Genomic DNA, 16,481 nt, shown 5'->3' with positions numbered 1-16,481 from the left:
CCTGACAATGCCGGGATGGCCTTCATGCAGGACCTTTAAAATTGAGTCTTGCAACTTGGAAGGGATAACTACCCTAGTTCCCCAAAGTAAACAGCCTTGCAAAGAAGATAGTTCTTGCTGGCGAGTTTTGAAAGGCACGAATTTGGGGGCATAAGGAATTGCTGGCCACCCCCTTCCCACCCAGTCAAGAACTTGGGCGATTACCTTGTCCCTGGCAGAGTGGGCAGCGATATCAAGGGCAGTAATGGGAAGTTTGAGATCGTTGATCTGGAAAACAGCATTAGTTGGTGCAGCATCCTCCACAGGAACAGGCAGGGAGCAGCCACTAAGAGCATCAGCGTGGCATAGACTCTTGCCAGGACAATGAACCAGGGAATAGGAATAGGCAGCCAGAAATAAGGTCTACCTGGTCATCCTTGGAGATAAAATCTGAGGAGTTTGTCTTTTGCCTGACAGAAGGCCTAACAGAAGCTTGTGATCTGTAATCAACTCGAAATACTGTCCATATAGAAACTCATGGAATTGTGAGGGGAGGAGCTGGCGTCACGATGGTACAGTCTGCAATCGAGCTCTAAGATAGCAGCCGATATCTTCACCCCTGGCTGGTCCAAATGGATCTAAACCATCCCGCAGAGATGGTGATCGCGAAGGACATATCCTGTGGATCCCAGGGACACCACAAAGTCCCTGGTTGATCCAGGAGAAGTCCCTTTTGCCAGCAGTGGAGAGGCAGCCCCAAAGTTGCTGAAGTCGGGACAGCTCCAGAAAGGAAGAGGCTAAAAGAGAAAGTGTGTCGGCTGGGTGAGAATCCTTTTTTTTTTTACTAACATTTTGAGATTTGAAAGGACACTCTAAGTATAAGAAGAAACCTGTGAGATTTTTGACAAAACTGAATAAGCGGCGACTTTTAAAGGGAGACGTCAAAGTGAGGCTTGGCTTTTTTTTTCCTTTTTTTTTTTACTGGACTTTATCGTGACTTAGCAGTTAACTGGACTGAATTTTCCTTTATATATATATATATACTTTCATATTCTCCTTCTTGATTTCTTGATTTTTTTAGACTAGAGGCTCCCTTTGGTTACTTTTCTTTTTATATATATATGTATATATTTTCTCTTCTTTTTTAACCTCAATTACATTTTCCTGGGAGGAGCGGGAAAGTGAGAACTAAGAAACTTTGTAACACTGCCAACTAGAGGCTTGAAAATATTTTACTTGAAGTGGAGAGAACTGTGAAAGACTCCTTCTCAAGGACATTTCAACTTGATAAGATAGAGGGAAGAGCGTGGCAGAATATTATTACAGGTGTTCTTCTGGATTTCTATCAACAATTTAACACTTGAAGTTTGGCTTTGAAGCTTGTGGAGAAGAGAGTCATAATAAGAGCCTTGGATAATTAAACAAAGTGCAGTGTGTTTTCTTATCTTCTTTTAGTTGTGTTACCCCTCCTTACCAGCTTTATTGTAAACTTTTATTTTTGCAATATTTTTATTTTTGCTTTTTATTTTAAAGGGAAAGCCTCAGAATTTTTCTCCTTTTCTTTTTTTCCTTTTTTCCACTGGGATTTTTGCTTCTTCCATCCATGTTCTTGGACTATTTTGGTTTCTTTTTATTATTGAGATTGTTTTAACCGGATTAAGGTGTGAAGAACCTGAAGAAATTTTTCTTTTGTTTTATTCTTTTTTTCTCATTATCATTGGGCTTTTTCCTTCTTTTTATTTTTATCCTTTATTGTGGATTATAATTGATTATTTCATAATTGGATTAGGGTCCAGAAGAACCTGAAGAATTTTCTTTCTTTTTCTTTTTTCCTTTTTACCATTGAGCTTTTTTACTATTGGGCTTTTTACTCTCTATTATTTTTATTTTTCATTTTGGATTATAATTGGCTACCTTACCAACTGGATTAAAGTTTAAAAGAACTTGAAGGTCTTGAATTGTTCAAAATGAGTAGGAAACTCATACCTTCTGGCGTCTCTACCTCTACTTCTGCCTCCCCACTATCTGGAGGACAACGTTTAATCCAGACAATGTTAAAGCAAGATAAAGAAAAAGAAAAAGTGACTTTACAGATGATTATGCAAGGAATCCAAGATCTCAAGTTAAAATCAGATACTATTGAACAAAGAATAGAGAACATTGAACAAAGAACAGGGAAGACCAATGAAAAAGTTGAAAATATTCAACAAATGATGGTGAAGTATGATGAGAGATTCCAAAAAATCGAAGAAGAAAGTAAACAAAGAGAGAAGAAGATTGGAAATATTGACAGCAGACTAACAGTGGTCGAATAAGATAAAAGTGGGATGCTGAAGTGGGAGATAGAGAGGTCAGAATTCTATCTCAGATTTCAAAACATAGAGGAAGAAAAAGGACAAAATTTGGCTGCGATAATGATAGAAATTCTGGCTGATGCTTTGGAAATAACAGAGGAAAAGATGATGAATGGAGTAGACGAAGTATACCGAGTTTTCACAAGATATGCGATGAGAAATAATTTACCAAGAGAAGTCCACATCAGATTTACCAAAAAATCCATCAAAACACAAATATTACAAATGGCAAGAGAGAAGACGTTGAAATACAAAGACAAGGAAATTGTGGTTTTAAAACAAATACCCAGAAGAGTGAGAGAGATGAGAAGAGAATATCGATTCTTGACTAAAATGCTACTGAAAAAGGAGGTGAATTATAGATGGCTGATTCCAGAAGGACTAATGTTTACATGGCAAGAACAGAGACACAGAATTGATTCAATTGAGAAAGCAGAACTTTTTTACGCAGAATTTTTTGGAAGGAGAGAGGAAGAGGCAGAAAAAGAGGTCTCATTAATTGAATTCCAAGAGGAACAAATGGGGACTGAAAAAGAAGAAGGCGCAGTAGGTGGACAGGTGGATATCAAAGAACAACGTGAACCAAGATCTACGAGAGCTGTCAAACCTAACTACAAAATATAATCATGGAAGAGAAAAAACTGATTACAATGAATATAAATGGACTTAATTCAGCTGTTAAAAGAAGGAAAATTTTTCATAAATTAGAGAAATTAAAATTTTATATAATTTGTTTACAAGAAGCACACATTAAAAAACAACATGAACAATTGTTAGTACAGCCAAAATTAGGGAAAATATTCACTTCTTTGACTCAATGTAAGAAAAGAGGAGTGGTTTTATACATTAAAGAGGCTACCCCAGAAAAATTGATTTACACGGATGAAGATGGAAGAGTATTAATGGTGGAAATAATGGACAATAATATAAAAATACTCTTGATTGCAATTTATGCTCCGAATGATAAACAAGAAGAATTCTATAAAAAACTACACATGAAAATAACTGGACTGGACTATGCCAATATAATTATGATGGGAGATTTTAATGGAATTGTGGACAATAAACTGGACTATACAGCAACAACAGCAAAGCAAAATAGAAAGATTCTCCCTAAATCCTTTTTTAAAATGACAGACGAATTAACCTTAAAAGATATATGGAGAGAAAGAAATGCTAAAACCAAACAATACACTTTCTATTCAAATAGACATTTATCATGGTCCAGATGATAAATGATCTGGATCTCAACAGAATTAATATCTATTATTCAAGAAATAAATATTGAAATAAGTACCCAATGACAATTAAATGGAAGGGACAAAAAAAAAAAAGATTGAGATGGACGTTAAATAATACTATCTTAAAGGAAAAAGATTTTATACAATGGATTGAGAAAGAACTGGCTTTTTTCTTTAGAGAAAATAAAAAAGAAGATACTTCAGAAACATTCAGAATGTTTGGGATACAATGAAGGCATATGCCAGAGGCTTGATAATAGATTACATAAGAAAAAAGAATATCAGGAAAAGGCAAGCCACTAAAGCCTTGGAAGACGAGTATAAAAGACTTGAAAAAGAATTACAAAAAATGCCACAGAAAAAGATATTAAATTGAAATTAGACATAATTAAACATAAAATGGGTCTAATAGAGAAAGAAGAACTGGCACAAAACTTGCCTTTTCCGATGACTGAGATGGTTCTGCCTTGGTAGTCACGTAGGGTTAACTGGCAGCCGTGAAGCTTCTTCTTAGCCATTCTGGGAAGTAGTTGTTTCAAGGTGCTCCATGAGATGATGGACAATGCTGAGCCTGTGTCAACCTCCATCCTGCAAGGTTTCCCTTCTATAGAAACAAAAACACTGATTTTGTTAGAGCCTTTGTTAGTCAGCTTGGCTTGATAGCAGTTAAAACAGTCTTCAACTTGTTTTTGGAAATGTTGGGTTGTCTGAGGCTTTTGGGCAAAAGTCTTTCCTGCTTGACAGATCCTGGCTAAATGACCCTTCCTCTGGCATTTTAGACAAATGGCATTCCTGAACTTGCAGGATGTCCTGAGGTGGCTTCCCCCACAGCTTAGACAAATGGGCTGAGGCTATGGAGGTAGATTGGGGTTTGGCCTGTTCAATTTACATCATTATCCTCTTCATAGCCTTCTTCTGTGGAGGCTTCATCGTAATGGATGGCTGAGCTGCTCTGGATAATTGGATTTCCCTGAATTTCTGCTGCTGAAAGTGCTTATAGTTCAGCAGCTTGAGACTCTTCAATTGCTAATTTAAGGGTTAAATCCTCTTTAGCCAATATACACTTTTGTAGCCTTAAATCCCTGACTCCACAAATTAGTTGATCTAATAACATGTCTTCCAGATAGTCTCTAAACCCACAATGCAAGGCAGCTGTTCATAGGGCAGCCATGTACCCACTAATAGTCTCTCCCTCAGCCTGAATCCGTCTCCTAAAAGCATGACGCCTGGCAATTCGGGATGGCTTAGGGGAATAGTGGTTGGAAAGAATTTCCTGCAATTCTTCCCATGGAACAGTCTTAATTGAACGTGGAGCCAATAATGCCGTAGCAGTGTCAAACACTGTGGCTCCGCAAAATCTTAGAAAGTAGGACTTTTTCCTATGGTCGGAAATGTCAGTGAAGTCTATGGCATCTAGGAAACAGCCAAATCGGGTTCTGTAGGATTCCCAGGTTTTTGCTGTCGGTCTGAAAGGCGGGAATGCAGGATTTGAAATCATCTTGACTCAGCAGTGCCGGAACTTCCGAGGAAAATTGAAATTTGCGCTCGCGAATAGTGACAGTAAGCTCTTAAAGTGACATTCAGCTCGGTAGTGACTTCGGCTCTTTTTTGTAGTAATTTTGCTTAGCGATTCTTTACCCGGTTGCCTCTTATATGTATCCCACCCTTGTCGCCAGTGTTGTAGAGCGGCGGAATAACCTGAGGCAAACACGGAGTGAAATTCAGCTTTTACTTTATTGTAACAATAAAGAGTTGCCACGGCTGCCACGCTAACAAGGGAGCCAGCTGGCGGACAACAGCTGATGCCGTTTGACAGCTCCCTTTTATAGCCGGCTGTCAAACAGCATCAGCCAATAGGAATGGTCCATGTTCCCGCTGGAAATACGGACCAGAGTGAAGACTTCAGCTCAGTCTTTTCCAAATGCCACATGTCTGATCTTAATTAGCTCTTTTTTTGAGATCAGACAAGTTTACCAGGTGCTGGACATTTGTTTATAAATAGGAATAGGGAAAGTTTTCATTACTTTGTGAAGAAACCATCCTGTTGTAAATAGTTCTCTTTTTGAACATATTCTCTGTTTGAAAAATAGTTCAGTTAAATAAGTTAATAGGTCAGTTTAAAGGCCAGGAATGGTATTAAAATCAGGGAGCCATGAAACTATTAGCATTTAGCATTTAGATACCAGACTGAAGTCATTTGATCTGTTAAATATAGCATCTTCTAGAACTATTGTTGTGTCAATATATAGTGAAATCATTCTGCATTATAAAGTGCAGAAATATACAATCCTTTGGTCATCTATGAGAGTATTACAGATGATCCTGATTTAGATGACAATATATTTTACCCAAACCTATCAGAACACTAAAATCTACAAAATGTCTCTGTTTGCCCAAATCTTACAAGATTTCAGATGGGCAAGCTTGTGATATTTTGGGCCAGTTAGTTATGTTTTGAAGTTTGTATGGTTTACTAATCCTCTCTATGCCATAACTCACATAAGCAGGTCATATCAGTGGGATGTAAGGAACAATGATGTAAGATGAAAACGATTATAAATGGTGACTGAAATAGAAAACTTGTGACATTATATAACATTGATAAGAAAATTGGCATACAGCTGAAATACAATTGCATTTTCTGTTCAATTTTACTGAATGCTATATTTAAATGAAAAAATACTAAATTTATGGATGCTAAATATGGAAGATTTTATTTTCCTTTCAGCTAGAGAATGGTGGCGATATGGCCTTTCAGGCAGACTTTAACACCCAAGCAGTGAGATTTGGTCTTTTGCTCAGGAAGGTAAGCTGTGAAGAACTTGCTAAAATAAGTGGGAGAAATGACAAAATGCAGTCAACAAAATCTCTTACACAATCTTCCAGGGCAATATCGATGGTAATAAAGTGCATTGCTAAAATCCAAGAAACAGACTGTAATACAATGTATCCCTAACTTCTGTACACTGTAGAAATCACCTCACCTATAATTGGCAAATAGAAGGTGGACGATAGAGATCATACTGTAACATGCAGATGCAGGGAAGGCCATTGGGATTTTAATTCTGTTGTTAACAAAAAAGAAAAAAATCATTTTGATAGCAACCAAGTTTATGGAAGCTTTAAAATTCATTTGCTTTTATCATAATTCTACCCAAAGATATTCAAAAATTCTTGTATATGTACAAATTAAATGTACACAAGTTATAACTACATGTACCCGATTAAAGAATAAATCCATTAAATTGATGCAACTGACTTCTGCTTAAACACATATAGGTTTGCATTGCAATGATTTTACAATAATGGGAATATTATATTGCAATACTATACTAGATATATCTCTTAGAAGTCCTATTGAATTTTGGTGGGATTACTCTAAAGAAAAATAAGTATTTTAATCTTAAGCACATGCTCAATTCTGTCATGGAACTGAATGAGACATCAAAATGTTCAGGTTTGGTTAGTTTCTGTATTTTTCTCCTTTTTCTAACAATAAAATTTTTGAAAAATCTGGAATATTTACAAACTACTACTGTAGATATACAAATACAAATGTAATATATACATGTATGGAATCTCAGTTAATAGATTGTATTATTTATGGACAATGAAACTGAAAATAAGTAGTATTTCACTGTTCTAAAAATCCTTAACAAGGATTAGTAAAAAGAAGCAAAGAACAAAGCAAATTCTCCTGGAGTGAATTAATGAGGCATTAATGAGTTATTTATTCCTCATAACTGATCCTTTTCTGATATTTTAAGACACTGGAATAGTGGGCCTTTATATACATACATTAACTTGCTGATTATTTCAGGAACCAAGATATCATGCAGAGATAATTTCCATTTATGGATTCTTCTTTGAGCTAAAAGCAATAAAACATGATGCTTCAGCGTACAGTTTTTACATGAAAGTAAGAACAGCATTTCTATGATTCTTGAGGTTCAAAGTAATACTCGGACTTTAAGTCCTATTTATTTCTTTTTGAAAGTATTGTGCAGTCTGTAGGCGATTGGCATCTATACCCAGAAGGGTAACTTCAGCTATTTTGATTCATGTTGACAATGGAGGATGAAAACATATTCTCACATATTAAAGAATTAGTTGAGGAACAATGGCCTGTATATATTTACCTGAAAAGAAATAATTTAACTGCTTAGTATTGGTGGTTTTGCCTCTTTCATGAACGGGTAGTCCTTGACTTACAACAGTTCATTTAGTGACTGTTTCAAGTTACAACAGCCCTAAAAAAGTGACTTATGACTATTTTGCACACTTACAATCCTTGCAGCATCCCCATGGTCACTTGATCAAAATTCAGACGTTTGGCAGTATCTCAAGGTCGTATGATTCCACCTTTGCACCCTTCTGACAAGCAAAGTCATTGGGGAAGCCAGAATAACTAACTACCATGTTATTAACTTAACAAGTGCCGTGATTAACTTAACAACTGTGGCAAGAAAGGTCATTAGATGGGTAAAAGCAACAGAAATTTTGGGCTCAGTTGTGCTGTCAAAGTGAGGACTACCTGTACTAAGTTCCATGTTAAGATTCTTTTTTTTTTTAATTTAATGAATTCTGAAGAAAAGATTGGGAGAGGAAGATGCATCTAGCAGGCTAGAGAGAACATTTTGTAGCATCAAATGATTTTCAACATCAATTTAAAAAAAATGAGCTAGATTATACATTCAACATAAAGAAAAACACAAAGAAGATTATTTCTTTACGATTTTTGGCAGTAAGAAGGAAAGAAATAATGGAGGCTTGCTGAAGAAATACATTTTTGGCAAAAAGTATTCATTTATTTTATAGGCTGTCACATGGGAAAATGTCTTGGTAGTTATGTTTAATTCATGTCTAGATAGCTAGATATTTGCAGATCCAATAAGGCCACTTTCCTTACTCAAATGCTCTCCAGATAAGTTGCCAAAAATTCTAGGAATTAAATGCAACTTATCTTAAGAGTGTCATATTGGACAATACTGACGTGTGCTTCTCTTGAAGTTCTGTATTGTGTAATCAAGGTGTGTAGGAGGCTGAATCTGCAGCTGGTCCTCCGTGACCCCCAATGATTTCCTCAGCTGATCTGTTGTTCCAACTGAAGAACTGACTCAGGCCTTAGGTTTACACCTTGGTGTGTAGAGATGATTGGTTTTGCCTGGTCATATGACTCAGGATGTCCCATGCTAAAAAAGGGCCCTAGGCAGCATTAGAGAAAGAGAAGTTTCATACTATTTTCCTCTCCTGGTCTTTGTTCCTATCGCTCTGCTTAATCTCCCCCTTCCCTTGCATTTCTTGCCAAAATAATTTCTAATAAAAAAGCAGTTCATGAAGCCCTTAAACAATGCTAGTGGAGTGACGATAATCTATCCTACGATAGGGTTTTGGTTATTGGTAAAGGTTTTTGAATAACTTCAGCAAATAACTCAGTGAGCAAAGAACTGAATTGAAACCCTCCCCCCCTGTCATTTCAGAGAGTCAGACATGCAGATCCAATTATCTCTTATTTTACTGCTGACCGCAGTCCTGTCAGTTTACAGAAAGAACGGGAAGTTAAGTATGAAATAAAAGCACAGTGCCAAATAGATGGAAAGTGGGAAGAATTCACCACAGAAAGGGTCACTCAAAGCTTTGGAGTTAAGAAACCTTCTTCTAAAAGCCAGGTGAGGAAAAAGCAAAAGAAACTTACTAATTACTTTAAAATGTTTTTGGCGGTAAACACTAAAATCAGGCTAGAGCTTCAGTAATCTGTTGGTCCGGAGAAGCATAGTTTCTGGGTTATTTAAGAAAAATAACTTTGTAAGCAAAGGCCTAGATTATAATGAACCGTGATCTAAGGATTATATGGGAATAAATTGCAAGACCAAAAAAAGGTACTTAGACCATATGTTTGGGCACATTTTAAACAATTACAAAATATTTGTGTAAACATGTGAAATAATTATAATGCACTTCTCAATTAAAATGTCTTAGATGGTTTTGAACAATAAATTAGAATTAGGAACAGACAATATAAATTCACAAGATGAAAAGAAATCAAGATGAGATATGTTTAAAACATGCCTAGTTACATTTGATTATTTAAATAAGCTTTTGTATGTTGCCTCATCCATTGATTTGGTGACTTACTATAAATGAAGGAAAAGGGATTCATCCAATCACAAGATCTGCAAAAGATTTGTGAAATCAGGAATAATCCATAAGAGATAAAAAGATAAATACAATTAAAAAAACCATTTCTGCCCTTAAGATAAGTTTGACCTCCCCCCAAAAGGAGCTTTATTCACTCTTTCTTTAACAACGTGATTTTGCTTTTTGAGTGGGGGCTCAAAGGTCTCAAGGTCCCAACCCTATTAAGATGGGCATCTGAGCTTTCTCTATTTCTTAGATCAGGGATCCCCAACTCCCAGTCAGCAGCCCAGAGCTGGTCCACAACCCTTTGGGAACAGGGCTTCACAAGCAATGGGCGAGCATGCAAAGCTCCATTTGCCCAAGCAGTGTGTGTGGGGACAAAACCATCCACTTTCTGCCATTGCTGCTGCTGGTCTGTGGAGCCAGAAAAGTTGGAGACTGCTCTCCTAGACCATGTGTAGTCTCTATGGTAATTCAAGCTTATGAAGTACTAAGAAATCATCAGGGTAAAATAAGGCAAGTTTCCCATATGAGGAAGTTCTGTCAGGAACAAAGAAAGTTCATTAAAGTTAAAATGAAAAGAAACAAGTCTTTAAATCAGGAGTGTCCAACCTTGGGAACTTTAAGACCAGTGGACTTCAACTCCCCAGCCAGTCACTTCTGTTTTAGATATTTCTTTCTAGGCAAGCAAAATAAATATTTCCAAGTGTATCTCATTTTCTTTTTTTCTCTTTTCCTTCTAGCAAAAAAGAAAATCAATGTTTGTCTTATGGGTCCCACAAGTGAATATGTGTTAACCCTTTCTCTTTTCCCCCCCACAAACATAGATCTTGAAAGCAAGAATACCATCAGTTCCCATCTATGTGACATTTTTGCTTCTTTTCCCACCATCTTAAAAGATCACATCTGTTCTTCCATCAATGAACTCCTTCTGACATCTAGCAAACAGATAATTAGAATTGGAGATGTTCTGGCAGATGACTACAGTTTCTATAGCATCAAAATAAACTCTACCCTCTCTCGTCATATTCAACTCACTGGGCCATTAAACTTATCTACATTCTGCTTTTGACTAATGTTGCAAATAGCTTGACCTTCCTAAACCAGGTACCTCTCGATATGATTGACATATTGACTGGGAATGCTGAAATATGTAACCAAGATCTAACAATCTGGCAGTAGCACATTAGGGAAACCTGGTTCATGTCTCCTTAAGCATGTATTGGTCCCCGACCTTTCTGTCTTGGTGGGCTCAGTGGATGGGAGAGCTGGTGGTTCTGTGTGAGTGACAGGTGCTCGTGTGAACATGCACAGCTCCATTTGCGCAAAGGGAAGCTGTGCATACCCATCGCTCATACCAATGAACTTGCGTGTGCTCACACAAGTACCTACTGCTTGTGCAAGTGGAGCTGCTCCCGCTTAAATGAGCCACTGCCTGGTAGTGGGCCACAACCCGTGGGTTGGGGACCGCTGTTGTATTCCAATCAGTGGTAAGGTCCTAATTAGCAAGTAAAGGACCTTCATGTGTACAAGAAATTTAATTTAGTTTTCTTCTCTCATTTTATCCAGATGGCCTGCAGCCCACTTCACTGTGATTCCCATAAATAGTGGTGATGAAGCAATAAGATTACCATGCCAACCCACTCCAGCTTCCCTCCCACTGCACAAATTCCACAGGAAGCACACAAAAAATTGTAGATGATTCCAGATGAATATACAATATGCATGATTCATGACAATTAGAGCAGATGTTGATATTATCCTTTAACCATCAGATCATGTTTTACCTGTTTTCTCCCCTTTTTAATCTTAACAATTCTAAGGCAGAAAAACTCAGCACAAATCTTCACAGGAGTAGATATGTTCCATCAGGCTCTCATCAAATTGCAGTTGGTTAAGAAATGGCTGTTTTCCTTTCCTTTATTCTCTGTTGCTTTGGAGAAATTGGACACCTATTGAAATTTCTGTATAGATTTTTCTTTATACAGGTGGTCCTCAACTTACAACTAGCACAATGACCATAATGACTTACAACCAAAATTCCGGGGCCAATGGTGGTCTCAAGTCAAGGACTACCTGTATATAAATTGTTTCAATATATACACTCTTTATAGAATTTTTAATGGATTTTAATTAAAGTTTTATTCATCCTTTGGAGATAAATCAAGAACAAGCTTGTTCTCCTGTATTTAAATAACATGCAAATGAAAAACACCCACTCATAGAAAAGCATGTGTTTCAGTACTGCAGTAATTGTGTGTGTGTGTGTGTGTGTGTGTGTATGTGTAGATAATTGTTGATAACCACCAGTCCTTTGAGACTACTTCCCAGTTAGTTTTGGAATAAAAATAGATCATTGGTTGAGAAAACAAGGGTGGGAAGAAATCAGATCACACAGCTAATATTTTTTTCATACACATGGTTAACCATAGTTCACTATTTTCATCACCATTCTGAAAAGTAAATAAGTGTTGTTCTTAGACATCCTTAACATACAGTAAAATGAGAACTCTGTTTCTTAGTAAAGTAATAGTAGTTACAAGTTGGAGAAAACACGAAAGAGATTTTAGGTTTGGCTTAATGTATTATTGAACCAATTGCACTTTATAGGTTGTAGTAAAGGTAGATACCTATGGTGGATCTACTGCATACACCTCCTGAAGTCCCATTTCATAGTTCCTGGTTCCCTCCAGACAATTTATTAAATTGTCATTTGTCTGCAGTCAAATATGACTATTAATCGTTATATATTTTATATTACATCTGATCCCACAGCTAAAAACTAGGGAGGCATACTATCACCCATGTTTTGCATGTCACAGTTTTCATACTGAATTTTGGTACCTCCAATTACCTTTGGAAAGCTTCAGGTACCAGGTACCAGATGATATAAAAGATCTTTACTTGAGACTCTGGAAATCTGCTGCCACTGACGCTATTCATTATTTTCTTAGATGGGTGAGTAATCTGACCTGATACAAAGCAGTGTCCTTACCATGACTATTTCTGTCAAATAGTCTTTAAAAAATTAGGCTATTTGGGTACGTATAGATATTCAGGGTATGTTTCTTCTGCAGCAATAAGCAAGCCTTCAGTTGTGGTTGCCATTATTGATGGCATCCCATGATTGTTGGGCAAGGCAACTTCCTTCCAGCTTCCCGCAACCAAAACCAGTGGAGAAGCCAGCAGGAGGTTGCAAGTCCCAGACCAGCAGAAAGTAGTGACTGTAGCTGGGTGGCAGTGGGAGCTAGGAGCTACATATGGGGGAAATGGGAGAGAGTAAGGAAGGTATACAAAGTGCAAAAGAGGGTCAAGGAGAGTACACGACAGTGCAAAGAAAGGTTGGGCAGGGTGTGTTAATTGCCGGCTTAGCAGAAATGCAAAGGAGCTGGAACAGACTGTGCAGGTGGGAGAGATTTACCCCAGCAAGATGCAACCTTCCCTATCGGCTTTGTCATTAGCTTTCTTGGGAAATCGGCAAATGAGGATCGGGTAATCATGGGGTACTTGGCAAACTGTTGTAAGGGTCAACTGGTTGCCAAACATTCAGATTGTGATCCCATGAGCACCATGGGATGGGGTGGATAGAATTCTGAGGACCAGTCATAACTCCCTTGGTTCAGCGCCAATTTCAAATGGTTGATGAACCAATGGTCATAGGCTGAGAGCTACTTGCATTATTTTTTAATTTTACTCTCTTGATGAAGCACAACAGGCACATTTAATTAAATTCCATAATACAGAGAATTTTGCTTTGCTTTTTAAAAGTACAGAATGGGCATGCCCTATGATTAATAAACTGCCTTAAAAGTAGATAAAGACAGTCTACTTTTACTGAATATTAATGCAAGTAGTCTCCTTTATCCAATTAACAAATTGTAAAGCAACTTCAGTTTTCAGGGCAACAACAAGAACTTGTATGCTTGAATGTCCTTTCCTCGTTTGGCAAGTTCTGAAACAATATGTGAAATGGGAAGGCAGAAAGTGCCTACAGCTATGGAAAGTTCAGGCATATCCATCTCTTACATACTTCATGAATAAGCTTTCAAATCTTCTGCACAGTGTTTGAATCTGGGCAAGCTGTAGATGGGCATCCAGAAAACAGGAAGCGCATTCTTGCTGCTGGGCCTTTTCTTTAATGGCACTTGATGCAAAAGACTCCTTCAAAGCTGCTTTGCAAAGTAATAGGGCACCTTCCTGCCCCCCACCCTCCAAAAAAACCCCAAGACAGGCTGGCTAATGATACAGTTCTAAGGGCAATGAAGAATTTCTGGTAGCATCAAACACTATGAAAAAGTATATATAAAATTAGGGCTTACAATAAATCATAATATGATTGATGTGATTTTAATTTGCTATATTATATAAATTTTTGTGGCTGGGAAGATAATTATTTTTGGTTTAATGTATACCATGAACCTGTCTAATAGACACTGATGAATGGTAGTTAAGCAAAGCATTATTACTACAATTGATAAATGCACAGGGTACACAAAACTCACTTTCTCTTCAGTGGAGAACAGGGATAGCTAATGACCAATTAGCACAACCAGTGGTTTGATACACACATCATGCTTAATTATAGTTTGTTGACTACAGCAAGCTAGCACAATATGTTAAAACCAGTCACTTAATTTGTATTTGTGGCAAGTACTGAAGAAGGATGGCATTGCTGGTTAGCCAGAAAACAGTCTAAGCTTTTCTTTAAAAAAAAAAACAACAACAGCAAAAGAATTGACATTAAAAAAAACAAAGTTAATCTAAAAATTCAAAGTAGCAAAAGGAGAAAAGAAAAAGAAGTAGATTCTTAAACTCTTGCAAAAATAATTTGCTTTCGCCCTTGACTTTCACCTTGGTCCTGTCAGCAAAACACCTACACACCAAGAAATACAAAGGTCAGGATCATGATTTGTATCAGGTAACAATAATAAAAATACCCATGGAGTCAAAACGTGGGTGTTACAGGAAACATGGTCAACATGTCAGCAAAGTTAAATACAGGAAGCATGATGCAACTCCTGTGCCTGGGAGGAGGAGGAGGAGGAGGGCGGGAGAATCTTTCTGTATTTGCAAACAAAGAGCTTAGGGAGAAGAGCTTAGGAAAAACACTCACCAGCACCACCAAACTGTTTGAAAAAGATGGATGCTATAAAATCAGCCTTGTGGAAGGTGAAGAAAAGGCTGCAAATGTTTTGACCACTCCCCCCACAAAAAACTGGACTATTTCAGTTAACAATTCTATTCTTAGACAAGATGTGGAAAGAAATAACATTCAGCTGGTTTACAAGCCATGAGGGTACTTTGCAATTGAAAAAAAAATAACATGCTTTTGACTGTTTTAAAAACTTTGGTTGGACAGAAGAAAAGAGAACCATAACAGGAAAATAAGCCAAAGAGAAGTAAAAGCTCTTTACATTTTACACATGGAAAAATGAAGTCAGATCAGATGAGCGTCCCAAGAAAGACAACGCAGTATGTAGAGTGTCACTTTTGTAAATTTATTCTGTAAGAGTTCTCTGAAGCAGATCAAAGCACTGAGGTGACTGAAATGGGAAAATTATTCTTTTAAGATCCCTGGTTCCACACTGTAAGTTCTTGATGTTAAACACTAGCCTTTGGATATGTGTTTAGAACCAGATCAGGAGGCATTCAGTCCCTTAAGTACCAGAGAAATATTTTCTTTTCTTTCAGCCTTCAATTAATAATCTTACAGTTATATTTTTTTTTTTCCAGAGCCAAGTGGTTTTCAAATAGTGTTTAAAGCAGCTCAAGATACAAAAGAATATGGATAAATGTCTAGGTCAACTGTATGTTTGTATAATTTCAATGCCAAGATTATTTACAATAAATTGGAGAATGAATTGATTATCGGATAGAATTTCTGCATACCAACCTTCTAATATTGATTGCGCACAGCAGACATTGTAACCAAAATGTTTCTGCTGTATTTCAGATTCCTGTTGCTAAGAATGAATGGAATTAACCCAATAGATGTGTAACATTTAAGGATTTTGGCTGTGTGACAAAACAGCCCATTATATGTCAGACTTCATAAAAAACAATGTTCCCTGAAATTACTTCAGACATAGCGCCTATTATAAGTACCTGAGTTTAAACATGCTTGGAATAAACATCTGACAAAAAATAAAAGTAAAAAATAATAATAAAAAAAACTTAAAAGGCAATCTCAAAGGATCATTGTCTTTTTCCGCTGTCAATTTTCTATGATTCTATCTTGGCTTGAATTATAATATAATTCAGATACTGAGTGACCATAAAATTTCCCAGTCCCTGAGTTCCTAGATCATAAAGCAGGCTTCCCCAATCTATGTTAACCTATTTATTCAAATTGCACTAGAGAATAATTAATCACTGGATCATAAAAATATTTCTGCATGTTGTTCTTCATGCATATTGCAACTGGTCCCATGTAAACAGTGTATCATCTTCATATAAGTTGGTCCTAAAACTATGCAGTGATAATTATGATCGAGCTACTTGTAATAATGTATGAAGTTTTTGGTTGTGTTCTGAGGACCACATACATATATTTTATGTTTATTATTTTTAAGGGATGCTAACCTCACATATCAGATGACCAAACATCTTCAAGTTATACAACTGCACAAATCTTTTAATTAGGTATGTTCTTTTATTATCCTATTTTTTTCCTTCCCCAATAGCAAATATTTGAGTCAAACTATTTCTTTCTACTATACTATTTCTTTCTACTATACTCTTGTAAAGGCTGGTCAAAGATTGTAATAAA

General features: G+C 36.8%; 1 protein-coding gene across 1 annotated transcript in view; it reads left to right on the top strand.

The window, feature by feature from the left end:
- The window catches only part of BTBD16 (BTB domain containing 16), a 40,668-nt gene extending 29,884 nt beyond the window's left edge, over positions 1-10,784 (top strand). The window contains exons 14-17 of the mRNA XM_087932489.1: positions 6,303-6,380; positions 7,395-7,493; positions 9,055-9,243; positions 10,540-10,784. Coding sequence (XP_087788615.1) covers positions 6,303-6,380; positions 7,395-7,493; positions 9,055-9,243; positions 10,540-10,608 — 435 coding nt within the window. The 3' untranslated portion in view covers positions 10,609-10,784. The remainder of the gene's footprint in view (positions 1-6,302; positions 6,381-7,394; positions 7,494-9,054; positions 9,244-10,539) is intronic.
- The last annotated feature ends 5,697 nt before the right edge of the window (positions 10,785-16,481 follow it).

This window comes from Pseudonaja textilis, chromosome 4 (assembly GCF_049901715.1).
Source record: "Pseudonaja textilis isolate UNSWEBS1 chromosome 4, rPseTex1.2, whole genome shotgun sequence".
Taxonomy (NCBI): Eukaryota; Metazoa; Chordata; class Lepidosauria; order Squamata; family Elapidae; genus Pseudonaja; species Pseudonaja textilis.
Note: the sequence above shows the minus strand (reverse complement) of the source record. Positions and strands in the feature narration are given on the sequence as shown.